This window comes from Anoplophora glabripennis, unplaced genomic scaffold, assembly GCF_000390285.2.
Source record: "Anoplophora glabripennis isolate ALB-LARVAE unplaced genomic scaffold, Agla_2.0 scaffold81, whole genome shotgun sequence".
NCBI lineage: Eukaryota > Metazoa > Arthropoda > Insecta > Coleoptera > Cerambycidae > Anoplophora > Anoplophora glabripennis.
The window spans coordinates 1282157-1297390 of NW_019416522.1; the positions used below are offsets into that span (position 1 = coordinate 1282157).

At 31.5% G+C, this 15234-nt stretch overlaps 1 protein-coding gene across 7 annotated transcripts in view; it reads left to right on the plus strand.

Annotated features, from left to right (window-relative positions):
• Positions 1–15234, plus strand: part of LOC108908870 (focal adhesion kinase 1) — a 173279-nt gene that overhangs the window by 103285 nt on the left and 54760 nt on the right. For 5 of the 7 annotated variants that reach the window (XM_018713026.2, XM_018713027.2, XM_018713028.2 and 2 more), the window contains exon 2: positions 14611–14820. The exons of the other annotated variants lie outside the window; for them this stretch is intronic. In XM_018713026.2, coding sequence (XP_018568542.1) covers positions 14612–14820 — 209 coding nt within the window. In that variant the 5' untranslated portion in view covers position 14611. The remainder of the gene's footprint in view (positions 1–14610; positions 14821–15234) is intronic. 7 annotated transcript variants of the gene reach the window in all.

Genomic DNA, 15234 nt, shown 5'->3' on the forward strand with positions numbered 1-15234 from the left:
CGATTTTCCAATCCCTGTCATTTTGGAACACTTTTCCACGATGTCGTCAACACTGTTGGTAGGATTTTGGTGTTTCAATGCATTAAATACATTTAATATAATAATCTTCTCATTCTGAGACAGCGCACATCTTTTCACGCGTTTAGCAGGTACGTAATCTGATAAGCTCGACATTTTACCCAAACAATATTATATCCACTGGCACAATAGTCACTAAACACAAATCGAATTTTACTCTACTGCACACGTCTTCGTATATTCAACTCTAAGACTGGATTGATCTGTCACAATACACTGGCTCCTACCCTATGATGTATCCAGTAAAATATACTAATGTACACCCATTACCTGTTAGCATTAGTGTTACCCGACAATTACCTGAAACGAAATATTACCACGCTCATGGCCGGTTCTTATCTCGGGGTTTTATTACTCTCTTTCATTTCCAAACAGACTATAGCAGCATTAAATAACAAATAAATCTGTCAATTTCAGTTAATCAACTTCCTGTTTCTATGCATTTTTAACACACTTCCCCTCTCTTATTTCGTCCCTAATAATTTCGCCACATATCTGTGTAATTTTATTTTCTAAACCTTTCTAGTGCGAAGCTTGTTATAATTTTTTTTCCTTTTGGTGCTCTAGAAATCAAGATAATTATCTTTATTTGTTTACCTTGTATTATCTGATGCGAATATAAGTGAAATTTCGATAATTGTTAAAAGCAGATAGAAAAAGCTTGTCCAACTTCCATAGTTTTAAATTTAATTGTTAGGCTAAAGTAAAAAAATTAATGTTTGGGTTTGAGCATTTTTAAAGATATTTTATTCAAATTTCGATTAAAAAATCGTTATTATAAACTTTTTTAAAAATTCACCAATTTTTTCATTTTAAAATCAGACATCTATGATCAAAGTCAAATTTGGTTGTATTAAAATAATTATATGTATTTATTTCCTACTAAAATGTCAAAACTTATTAATTTAGGATAACTGAGATGTAAGGGTGGCTCCATGAAAAGTGAAACACAGTGTATATGTATGTATAAATCATGTTTCTCTTTAGAAAACTTACGCAAAATTCTAAAACAAAAATCCTATGTCTGAAATTCAACGATTTCTAAAAGGTCAAATGTTTTATTTATAAATGTTGTTTGTCTGTTTCGTACAGTCTTTAAAATTAACCTAAGTCAAAATTAAAGACAATATTTTCACAGCAAATTTATTAAAATAATACAATATCACATTTCCTTTTTGTATGTTTTGCTATTACCTTTTTATATGCTTGCTGTTACCTTATATATGTTTGCTATTACCTTATGTATGTTTACTATTGCCTTTTGTATGTTTGTGATTACCTTTTTGTATATTTTGCTTCAGTCTCGTTATACTTAAACTATATGTTGCATCCTTTCCCTGTTTCAATAACTTTAGTATTAAATTTTCAGGTAAACACAGATTAACATCTTGTATTGAGTTCTTCTAGTTTTAGTTAACACCAATCATTTTTTTTTCTGTTGGATGTTGTATTTAGTTTTCATTATACTTACTGATTTTTACAAATATAAGCGACCTGCTTTTCTTGTAAAATCGTAATTTTTGTTATCTGATTAAGATAGGCGCCAATTAAAATTATTTTTATTAGAAATCACACTCTTAATTTTATCCATTAATGTTCTATCGTTCGTTATCGTAATTTTAATGGTATTATAAGTTTATATTTTATCATTTACTGTTGTTATTATTATGCATACCAAATTTAGAATGTGCTTCAATTAAGCCTTACTGATAAACTAATGTATGCTTTTATAGCAAGACTTCTTTTTATACAGGCACATATTTGTACGGTTAAAATAGTGTCGATAGTATTGTAGTATCCCAGCTAGGTCTCAATTAGAATCGGAAATTCTTATGTCAGTAGTTACATAAACTCATGTTTTATGCGTGAGTCACTTTATAAGATTCCGACTTTTCCTGCAATTCAGATATGTTGATTATTGGAAACTAAAAGAAATCGGGTTTTTTGCATATTCAGGAAAAAATTAAAATCATTATAATGTGCATCTGTGCGTCACACCGATAAAATTTCATTGGGAAAATCGAAGCTTTCCAAATTAAAATTCAGTCTATTAAAAATTGTTCCTTTATGGGAAATTGTAGAAAATCAATATAATATTATTAAATCGTTTATAGGTATAGGGTTATCTAGAATGTATTCTCTTCATTTGTTTTTCAATGACAGCATTTTTGTTTGTTGATTCAGTTATATTATATGTTTTAACCTCAACGGAAATGATGTTTCCGTCTTTTTCCATTGACGTGTAATTAATCGTAAATGTTTTTTTTCTTAACAGTTGTCATTTTATACATTGTTTACTTTAATTATCATAGTAGGCTGAGGTTCAAATTGTTTTAATTTCGCATTAGGCGATAGATTTAACAAATGAATTTTTCTGTTCTGGTTAAAAGAAGACAATTTAGTAACAGTAAACATTACTGCATTTTTTTTCCGTTTGCCGTTCGCATTCTCACTCATGTGAAACATCATTGTCTTTATTGTACCATTGTACCTCTTTATCTAATTCGTTGTGTTTTACCAAAAAAAAAACATATTCGCATGTCGACTACTATATTATTCTGTTTAAGCAAATAGGTATGTCTATCGATGATGTGAGTACAATGTCGATTGGGAATTGTTTCTAGTGGGTGTTAAATTAGTCATGGTACCGGTCAAGAACGAACACGATATAGGTAGGATTATTTCTCGTTTAAAATATGGTTCTAGATTATTCTGTAGCAGGTGTTAAATATGATCCGTTTTTGTTGATATCCTGGTGTGTACCTGTTGTCTGCCTATGTCATGATGTGTTCTCAAATGAACACATTGTAGAATTCTACAATATGGTAATAATGCAATCATGATGAGTAACAAACATCTTGAATTTACAGTTTGATATGTCGATTTTACACTAAATTTTCAACTAAGCCTTTTCTCGCTATGTACTTCTTTTTTGGCACTTCGAATACTTGCACTTTTGTGTCTGTATTTTTTAAGTATTTTTTGCTTTGCTCAACATTTTTTTGGGCTTTTTGAAGCATTTTGATTTTTGGGCTTCTTAAGCACCTTAAATAATGAACGTCTTTGTTATTGTCCAGAGGTCCTTAGTTATTCCTGGACGAGTTGCACGCTAAAGTGATGATCTGGATCTGAACATTGGCTTGCAAAAAATGTTTTGAATTGTAAAAAATGTGTTTATTTGGAATAATAATAATGTTGTAAGCTTTTTTTGTGAGCGACTTCTGGTTCTGAGTTCGAAACCTTGTTAATTTTCTTCTTCTTCTTCTCACACGAGGAGCCTCTTAAGAATGCATGGACATGCCTCGTTTGCACATCACCGCACAGCTTTTGGTGTACTGCCAGCTTTATGCTTCTTTTGTTAAGAAGTTTTGACCATATAATATATATATATTTTTATAATTGTGTCTCCGTGTATAACATGACATTTACGTGTCGATCAATAAGAAGAACTTAAATGGGAAACCTCTAATTTGACATTGGAAGATGGATTGGTGCTATCGATTCCATTTCAGCTTCCTCGTTTGCAAATTTAAAAGAGGAACGAGATCATTAAATTACCCACAAAGAAATGCATAGAGCCCATTGCATGTCAAATTGTGGTCAAGCAAGTAATTGCGTTTAAGGTTGAGCTTGGAATATGTATGTGTATCAAATAGATTCGGGTCTACTCTATATGGATTCTTTATTATCATCTACATATTTGATTTGATATGAACACTGGTAAGACTGATGTAAACAATAAACCACGATAATAAGAGCACTATGAAAACCACAGTAATACTGAATAAATAGGAATTTGATAAATCAAATCGGCTGAAGAAACCCTCCAAGGTATCTGGAGGGTCGTGAAAAAAAACCTTCAGATATATTTTAATAAACATACTACAGTCGTGCGACGTGGTAATTTTAAATATAACAACTTTAACTTTTTTTTATTCGAAATTACATTTTTTATTATAGCTTCTTTTTGGATGAGTTGCGAAATATATAGGAAATGTTTTACTCAACACGTATTAACAATTGATTCTTTAAATGTGCATGTTAATGTATTTGTTTTAAGCGGTGGAATAACCAATTAAATAACGATTGATAAATAAATAATTTCGGACACCTACCGATGACTAATCCTCCGAGAAATCGTATAATCGTCGTCTTTTCCGCTTAACCCTTAATTGATACATCATCGGTACTTCCTCCAATTAATTTTGATTATTTATATTCATCAGATGGGCATGTGACGAGAACAGAGACTGCAAAATTTTCGCATGCCGTTTCGCGGAAGTCTCGTGGAAGCGGCGACACGTTGATTCGCGATTTATGCAGATCGAACCGCAACGACGTCGTTAGTCGCCACATTAACATCCCAAATGAACCGTCGAGGTTTACCGTTGGACGTGTTTTTCTTCCTCCTGGGTTCCGGAAGCTGGAAATATTTTATGTAAATAGAGTCGGAGTTGTGTAACATCGAGAAGTTCTGCGAATTGGATTCTCGAGATCTTGTCATGTCAGGTGCCAATGTCGGTATTACCATAATTTGGGATTCCGCACGAAGAACGGAGTTTAGTAATTTTAATAGCTGTAAATCTGTTCGGATACTACACCTTTTGGTGACGTGTTTCAGAAAGCGTTAGATCTGTTTCGGAATAGTCAATTTCAATTCCATATTGACACGAACAGAGGTAGATAACTATATTCGCTAACAATTTTTACGAACAACGTTGACAAAGTTTGAATTTGCACTAATATTTATAACATTTGCAACGTAATAACACTGTGCGGTAACGAAATTGGGATTAGTCCGCGTTTACACTAACGCGAACAACATTAACTAATCTTGTTCGATAACAGTGTTCACGAACAATGTCAACAAAGTTGGAATTTTCACTAATAAAATTCAATGATCCATTTGTAAGCTAAGCTTGTGATTGTTCTTACAGTTTTTGTTAGGTACGTTTTTTATGCTTTTTGTACAAAAGAATTATTCAGAAAAAAATGTAGTGGTTGCACAATGGAATAATACTAATTAAATTATTGAAAAAACATTACTACCTGTAGAATATTGGAATAAATATATAAATGCAATTAAAGAAATAAGACGTTTGGTATGGGACAGGGTGAATTTGAAAGTAAGCTCCGAAGAAACTGTGAATTTTTTTTTCTGGCGATGTACCATAGAGAAAAAAATTGAAAAAATCATTGGATGATTATTATTAACAATCTTTGGATCTTAAGGATTCTTATTAATTAAGAAACATTTTTAGAATTAATTAGAAGTAGCAATAAGTACTTTTCAGAATTATTCAACAAACATTTTATTAGCATTTCAATACATGCCAGTTTACTTTAGTTTAGTAGGATTTATCACTTCATTGTTTTGAAAAGATCGAAATTGTAAACGCCATTTCAAGATTAACGTCTTTCTTTCTTGAATTTTTGAAATGTCATCTTATTGCTTTGCTTTCACTTATCCTACACTAAGCACTATGCTTAAAATAAGTGCCATTATGCAAATACTAATTTTATACTAAAGCTTATACCATACGTCATAGTCACGTCATTAATATTCTCATTTGAACAAATAATCAACTTACTTTGGTGATTAGACTGTTCATTTTAATGTTGACATCTCATGTTAACTAAGCCGAGAAATTGTTCGGAAACAATGTTCGCTAACCTTGATGATTCAGAACTTATCCAAAAAAAAATTTTTGGTTGTACAGGAGACTCTTACAAATACAATTTTGTAAAGAAAAAAAAAGGGGCAGTTCGAAAATGATTTAAAAATACACTTCTGCACTTCACTGGAAACTGGTCCACTGTAAAACCTGACCGCGCACAATGCGACCGGCATGGCGGCAAACTGTGATAAAAACCGACAAAAACTTGAAAGAATTTCGCAAGGAAAGAAATAAATATTATTTTATAGCATCTATTTTATATCAACAAATACAACTGCTTTTGACTCTATTGTTATTATTAATTAATAAAATTAATTTGTGGTTTTAAATAAAAAAATCATTTAATATACCTGATGTTAAAACAACTGTTCAAAATTTTGTCCACCGACGTGTAAACACATTTGGGTCCGTGTTACTCAGTTTCTACGAACTAACATAAATGTTGTCTAACCTCACCATAACACAAATGCCTCTCCATAATACAGATGTTGTCTTGATTCACCATAAATTAAAACCATATCCATCAACTGCGAGTTGTTATACACGCAAACCATTTTTGACACTAACTACTAAAAAACTATTGTAAACACTATCACAACGACGATTGTAAAATCAGATTTCAGTATTCGGAGTCGCTGAGGCCACGCTTATTGTGAATGACGCTAGAGACTACAGTTGTCCAGATATGTAATGGTTGAAAGTACTACAACTTCAATATTTTTTTTCTCGGAAACGGATAAGGATTTTACATAAATTTTTTTACGATATTCACTCCATTTCTCATATAGGCATCTATTCCCAAATTTTTTTTGATAAGTTGTGAATCATCCTGTATAAGTTTACTAACAACATTCGTGTCAGTGTGAACCCGATGTAATACAGCTGGGTAACGAAATTTAGTTGATTCTATCCATAGTGACGAAAACAATGTTAACTAACTGTTCGCTAACAATGTTCACAAACAATGTTTGAATTTACAGTCTGACTTATACAGGGTGATTCAGAAACAGTAACCAACAATGAAACCTCATATCCTTTGGTGAATTTTAGGGGAGTCTTTTGTAGAAAGTTTATATCTAGGACGTGTCGTTAAAAAGACACACGGTGTTAAACTTAAAAAATATTAATTTTTTTTAAATAATTTAAAAACTAGTAAGTGAAATAATTTGAAATGGGGCACATGTATTTATAGAAACATTGTCCAAAATCTGAGGCCATTATCATTTTCGTTACTGAAAAGATGTTGCGCCTGTTTTCGTGGAAATGGGGGTATTTTTGAGCATTTACTCAAATAAAATAATTAAAATGGCGACTAATGTTATTAATTTCTTTATTCGAATAAATAACCGAATTATTAGTGTTCGTCATGTCATTTAACTAAGTGTTTTCAGTTCGTTTTTAAGTTTTACTCGAAAATCAGGCTTTTTTCGAAAAACATAACAGAGTAGCAATTTGTAGAAAATTGAAAGACGAAAATATCATGATTGTTACCGAAAAGTAGTGGCGTACTATTTTATTTAGAAAAATATGCCACCGATCTCCGCCCCTGGAGCATCTAAATTTTAAGAAAAGGCCTTAGATTCTGGATAATGTTTACATACATACATGTGCCAATTTCAAATTATTTTACTTACTAGTTTTTAAATTATTTAAAAAAGTTAAAAACATTTTTCTAAGTTTAATACTCTGTATCTTTGTAACAAAGTATCTTAGATAAAAATTGTATACGAAAAACTCCCCTTAAAATCCACCAAAGAATACGAGGTTTCATTTTTGGTCATCGTTTGTGAATCACCCTGTATGTATTTGAGTTCTAGCAACACAATACGTTTTGGTACAAAAAATGTATGTATTGAAAAGAAAAGGTACTATAGTTGTGGTGGGGTGAAATAATAGAATTAATTGAAACATTTGAAAAACAAAACTACTTGCGGAAATTAAGATAAGATGTTTAGTTTAACATAGGAGCGAATTTAAAAATAAGCGTTGAAAGAGCTGAAAAAAATTATATTTCTAATGACGACACGGTGTATAGAAAACAATGGATACCAAAATGTCGAGGAGTAATTAACTAATTTAAGTGACAACCAATTACCAATAATACTATGTCCAGTGTCGGTTGGTATAGTTCTTCCAGTGATGGACATTTACGCATAGATTGTAATTATTGTCTTAAATTTTCGATTGGTAGGTATATTGGTAGATAGGTATTAGAAGTTTTAATGTTGGGCTAATTCTCAAACTAATTTAATATCGTTACATAAGTACGTTACTACATTATCTAATTTTCTATTTTAGAACTACTACTATATAATCATCGTCTATGCGTAGATAATAGTGTATTACGTAAATAATATGTCCATCACTGAGTTCTCTCTTACAAGTTTGAGGTGTAGGTACTTATAACATTGGTAACCTTCATCGTGAGATATTTATATGGTCTGGTTCTTCCTTATTTTTTTTTATCTATTCGTGTATCAAAATCTTGAAGTTTAATTGGTAATAATTCCAATTTCAGCTTTTGTTAAATTGAAGATTCTTTTAATAATAATTCATGACCAATTTTGCAGCATGTGTATATGTCCTTCTGCCCATCTCTTGATTACTTCTGTGATGTGAACAAACTATGATTGCCCTATCTTTATCTGATTTGATATATGATTTGATAGTAAGCTGAAACTATACCTTAGTGCAAGATTTAATGTGTAACCTTGTGGAAAAACCATCGGCAATCTACCATCTACCGCTATGTAATTAAAATCATTGTTTTAATGCTTTAATAAAATGTTCACCGGGTTCTTGCCTTGTATGAAAACACTGTTAATACCATCCTTCATCATGTTCCATCCCGGCCATTGTATTGAAATAACGTGTAGGGAAAATATTGCATGCGTATAAAGCCGTTTTAATAATCACTAATTATAGAACTAAACATTTGTAATCGTTGTGTGTATCAACAGCTGCTCGCGCAACTGTTCTTTTTTTTACCGGGTCTCGTTCAAAATAAAAACAAGCCGAGTGCCGGTTTAGGAAACGGAAGTTTTAATTATCACGTTAAATTATGTGTCTAACGAAGCTAATTTATAAATAGTTAATTGTTTCGACGATTAAGTCGAAAGTGCCCCATAAAAAAATTATGAGTTAAGTAAGTGATTGTTTGTTTTAGAAAAAGCATTTCCTTGTTTACCGACGGTCTGTTTTTCTTTTTTAATCGATTTTATTGTTGTATGTATTTGTTTTTTTATTGTTTAAGTGTACATACGATTTTGTATTCGTTTGAATCAAACCAGATATTCTCATTATTAATAATAATGCATAATTAAATCACAACCGATTTAGACAGCTACAGAATAGGGTCGTTTTTGATTTTTCACTCAACTGACTAGATGCTATTATTGGCCCATGTTGGCACTGCCAATTTAGTGACGTAATTAAACATGACAGAATTGACATGTATCAGTGTAACAAAGGTCCATTTTAATGCTATTTTAAACATAATAAGTATACAAAAAAATTATTACTTTTTAATTTTTGTTTGTACAGGGCGTTAAAAGAATGTAGAACAATCCATTAACCACATAGGTATTGTTTTGGCGAAAATAATGGTACTGCTTATATCATTGTCATTTAGGCGTTTTTTTTTTCAAGATATACAGAATTTCAGTTGTAATAATTAAAAAAGGGTATTAGTAATTCTGTTGTTAACATATTATTAAGTTGAAACTTTGCAGTCTTTTACATTATAATGATCCATCGCAAAATCTTTATTATGGACTTTATTTTTAGTATCTCTTAGGCGACGAACTTAGCTTCGTAAAGTTTTGGAATGCGAATTTTTTAAAATTTTCTATAATTGTCCCTTTGGCACTTAGATTAGACATCACAATTTTCTAAGTAGTCGTTAAAGTAGATTAAAAGGCGTAAAAGTAATTTAATAGTGCGTTGTTTAAATTTTATTAGTTTTTTCCAATTAGCATATTCCAATCGTGTAAACAATGAACGATCAAGTACGTGCTCCTGCAAAACTATTGGTCAAAACGGGTTGAAGAGCAATCCTCGCCCGACCGGCATATAGAATCGGATTTTACTTCGTACAATAGTTTTCGTTTCATAATTTTAATTTTGTGTTGTTTTATGTTGTTTTTGGAATAATTAAAGATGCCTAGCACCGATTTAGATGATGAAGGGGTTGAATAAGAAAAAAGAGTATAAACATACTGTATTTCGTATAGAATTTTGTAATTTTTTAATAGTCTCTGTTTTAACTTTTCTAAATGAGTTCCTGTTCATGTCTACTTTATCTACTTTTATATTTACGCCATGACTGCGTGCAATTGTTTCCTTCGTTGGAATATATAAGGTGATCGTAGTTTATTCCCCTTAAACAGCTTAAAAAAATAGTAACAAGTGCGTTTTATTGAGCACTTAAGAGATTAGTATTTTGTAGGTACATAAAAAAGGGACTACCTATTCTAAAAAAATAACATCCTTAATTCACATGAGTGCGCAGGAAAAGTAGGGTGGGGGGAGGGGCAATGGCTACTGCGATGCCACTTACTTCCATTTGCACAACGATTGATCAAAATTACATAGATGTGTCGAAGTAAAAGTTTGTGCAAAATTTGAACTGAATATATTAGTTACTACTATTTTTTTAATTGTAATTTTGACACCCTGTATTTTGAAGACGAAGCGCCTAAATGAAATTTGACATGTGGAAAATTCCATTATTTTCACCCAAAGAATATCTGTTGAGCTTCCTTTTTTTTTATATGAAACTATATCCTTAATACAACCCAATTTTTTTAGATTTCAAAAATATTTACTTATCTAAATATGTTTCGGTGGCTTCCCTGTTATACCTGTAGAAAATGTTTCTGTCCGTATCTGGAACCAAAAATCCTAATGACTCTATTAGTCGAATGTGTTTCTCATGTTACTTGAATCGCTAAAAATGTAAGCCCATTACTTTTAATGATGATTGTGAAATTCATAAAATCCCACTTTATGCCAGTATGCCATAATCAGATATTTATATACTTTCCATGTAGAAACGGAAAAGTCGTCGCTGAATATTCATCAGGCACGCACGTAGGCGAAAAATCTTAAACTATTGCGTAAGAAGTAGACACTAACACAAAATGTCCGTGTCGTATAGTTGTTTATAATCACAGGCTCAGTGCAAAAACGTGCGAAATACAACGGTACGGCGAATGCAGATCAACATAAAAGTACTCTTTTTTATTGTGACATTCAGTTTATATTTAATTTTGCTCTTCTTTTTCTTTCTTTGAATGGTAGCTGTAAATTGTAATGAAAAAATGAAAAAAAAAAATGTTTCTGATATTCTGGTAGCTCTAAAATTATTATACATTGTGGCATGTAGAGTTGAATTTTAGTTTGCTATCCCCGCAAATTAATTGTTTAGATTTTTTGTTTTTGCTGTTAATTTGTTGTTAGAATATAACACTGTGGTTATAATATTGTTTTACCCTTTTTATTATCATAAGTATGTATATCGAAGTATTTTTTGAAGGGTCTCGAAAATATAGTTTGCACGCAACAATTGTTTTTTGTATTAACGTAAAATTGCAGCAAATGATGTAGGTCCCCATTAAAACTCCTCATATCAAGAAAAAAAGCCTTAACGTATCTATGACTATATGACTTTTCCCCATTAATTTTCGTCGCAGAATCTAGTGATAAAATTTGGCCCATTCTTTAACGGACGCCCTGTATAAATTTTCTTCGATAAAGACTTCGGCGGTAAATTTCAATAATCATTTTCTTTAACGTAGATGTATGGCTGAAAACTGAAACTTTAGATTAGTAAGAATGGTATGCCTTTAATGGGAAGTAATGGCCTTATTTTCCACACTCGATACCTTATCGCGTTTTCTGTCGTGGATAGCTACCGAGTTTCTGTTTAAAAATAGTGATAACGTCACGAATACGGTTGAAAACATCCCTATACAGGGTGAGTCAGTAATAATGGTACACAGCTTTTTGGCATATTGTTAACGTCAAAATACAGCGATTGAGCCAAACATGCCTTAATCAATTATTGCTCCTTTTCGTTCTACAGGGTGTTAAAGTTGGAAAAATATTTTCCTTTTTTATCTATATTTTGAGTATGTATGGACCGGTTGTTTTGAAAATTTGTAGTTTTACGTTTTTTGAGGAGGTAAATACGAATATGCAAACAGTGTGGGGTTACGTCTAGAGGGCGCTAGTTATACTGTCCTATCAATGTAAAAATCTGTCTAACTTTTTGTATTTTACAATTTTGAATTTTTTAACTACAAATTCTAAATAAAAAAGGTGTACTAGTTACATATTGATAAACTAAACCGTTTTCGAGATACAGACGTTTTAATTTTTGGAGATTCGGCGGGAATTAAATTAGAAAATTAGCAGGTCTTAAGATACCAAGCCTGAATTAAGAATTAAGATAAACATTACAGCAATTAAAGATTTTATTATGCATATCTTAACAAATTATTAACTACCAGCAACTTCAATGCACTTTCTTAGCCTTTTATTAAGATATTCTCTTCTCTAAAAAATAACGACAAGGAAAAAACTATTTCTTAATCAAATTGGCTAGAAAACAATATGGTATTGTATTGACAGCTGTCAATTTATTATGTCCATGCTTACCACTTTGGAAAAAATAATTTTCTAATTTAATTCCCGTCGAATCTCAAAAACTTAAAATGTCTGTATCTCGAAAACAGTTGAGTTTGTCGTTTTGTAACAAGTTCAACAATTTCTAGTTAAAAAATTCAAAATTGTAAAATATAAAAAGTTAGACATATTTTTACATTGACAGGACAGTACAACTAGTGCCCTCTAGACATGACCCCAACACCATTTGCATATTCGTATTTACCACCTCAAAAAAAGTAAAACTACAAATTTTCAAAAAAATCGGTTTTTTCAACTTTAACACCCTGTAGAACGAAAATGAGTAACTATTGATTAAGGCATATTTGGCTCAATCGCTATATTTTAACGTTAACAATCTGCCATTGAGCTGTGTACCATTATTAATGACTCACCCTGTATAGATAATTCGTAGCAATGTTAGTCATGTTATTTTTAGGCGAATTTGATAACAGGCGCTATTTGTTCTACTACGTCGTCTGAAATAAAATCCCAGTATTGAGATGGTAAATAATATAAAATTACTCTGAAAATGACATGACGCTGTCGGTGTACATTATTCATGTTTTAAATTTTTACAGAAATTTTAGATTTTAATTAATAATTTTCATTTAATTTTTATTTAAGTTAGTGAATTTTTGTGAGAATTAAAATTGCTGCATAGCATTTTTAGATATCCAGAATGTGTGTATGAACTATTTAATAAATAATATTCGTATATCATCATCACAAATAATACTTTAGCTCAGTGATTAATAGAATTCATTATTTTTACACTTTTACAGTTTTGACATAAATCTCGATGTTTACAAACAGCTTCATCTTGAGTAGTGAATGGTGTCATAATACATGATGTTGATCTGGATCATTTAATAAACATAACCTTAATAATTGGAAGTGACCTTGAAGTTTGTCACTCACTATCAGTTACTAAAATTATAAAATTTCTAAATTGCTATCTATGTTGCGTTTGATTTAGAAAACATTCAAAGGAATTTGTTTGCATTCTAACAAAAACAGTAATATAACTATCTGAACAACAAACATGTTCAAATTATCGACGCTCATAGGAAATGCATAAAACCTAGGGGTTAAATGATGCATTTCCGGCTATTTCGATTAGCTATGTATATAGGAGTCAATGGAACCATCGGTATTTGATGAAACGATACAGTCGCGCTCCGATTAGGACAAATTTCATTTTTAAGTGTTTGTTTTATAATGTCAACAACTGTAAAGTAAGTCTTACCAATTTACATACCTACTTGCAACGTTATCGTCCTAGGTCAGTAGTTTTATTGTTGAGTGTTTAAATGTGCCTGTAACCAGGGGATATTTTTGATTTATTGTCGAAAAGATATTTCTTGTCAAAAAATTTTAATAGCATATTTAGGATAGACGAAACAATTTTTAAATATCACATGGAATGTAGGTAGTACTTGAATAACAACTAACCGAAAATTTGATATGAAACCTAAAGAAATTATACCAGCAGCGTCTAGTAAACGGCTAATAATTACCAATTATCTTAAACTAAAATTAAAAATGATACTTAAATATTAATTGGTTTCGAATTTATGATAATAAAATAAACATTGTTTCTGTCGCTCTAAAAATAGCGCATAATTCAGTATTCCAATCTAACTAGTCTTCATTGATGCGCATCGCCGGAAGGTCTGAACAAAACACAAAACGTTTATTTAAATTTTTCCGCATGAACTAGTATGATCACATCATCATCTTCATTTAATTCGTAAGCTACTCTGTGGATTCCACGTGAGATGACCTACTTTTCCCGGTAGTTTCTAACATTAAAGGGTTAATTCCCACTGAACTGAAACAATACACAAACAGCCAATAGTACTAAATGATTTAGTTTCTTGTCCGGCTTGTTCCAAATTCCTTGACCTATAAACACCAAATTTTCTTATAAAATCTTAGTTTTTTTTTCAGTTATTAACGCTATAAAGTTATTATGGGTACTTTAATCCAAACCATTTTTAGTCGTAAGTGTTTTCTTTGCCCCGAATAAGCACGTTCCACTTATTTATAGCAGAATCATCATTGAAAGAAACTTTTCTATCTCAAGAAAAGCGCCGCCTGCCGTGAACATTTACGTCCGCTGCGCCTTTACGGTGTTCCTTTTGGAAAGTGTATCAAATTTTTCTAATTCACACATATCGTGCAGCATGCTGGACCTAGTGAAGAGAGTAAGTATGACGGGCGGCCCCACGTATAGCGCCCGCGTGAATCTTCGGAAGAAAGACAAAAATGTGAAACACTGCGTCGTGATACGGCCAAGGAGTTTGTTGTGCGGAGGGAATTCTGAAGAACTCTACGGGAACAGCATTCAGCAGCAGAGCAACACTTGGAAGTTCCACAGGCCCAAGTCCCTGAGGTATTTATTAATTAGGATAGCATTGCAAACAGATAATACATCGCATTAACAGATAATAGCCAATTTAGATAAGGCGGAAGGGAAATGTAAATTAATCACAGAGGTTTGTTTATACAGAGTGCAACAGGTTTAATTCCCCTTCTCAAAGCAAACAGTAATATATTCCTAGATCAATTGCTAAAGCCTTTTGCTCAGTAGGGTTATTTACCATGTTCTTATTCTTTCAAAATATATACTTAAAATATTTTTTTGGTTTTCGATCGTTAAGTGCAACAGAAGTATAAAGGTATGAAGTTAATTATTTTTTTTCTAAATGTTCCTCCATACCAGAAATCTAGATATGCAAAAGATATCTAACCCCACAGACAGATTTCTGGTGTCGAAGAACATTGTCTTAATTTGATAAGATTTTGT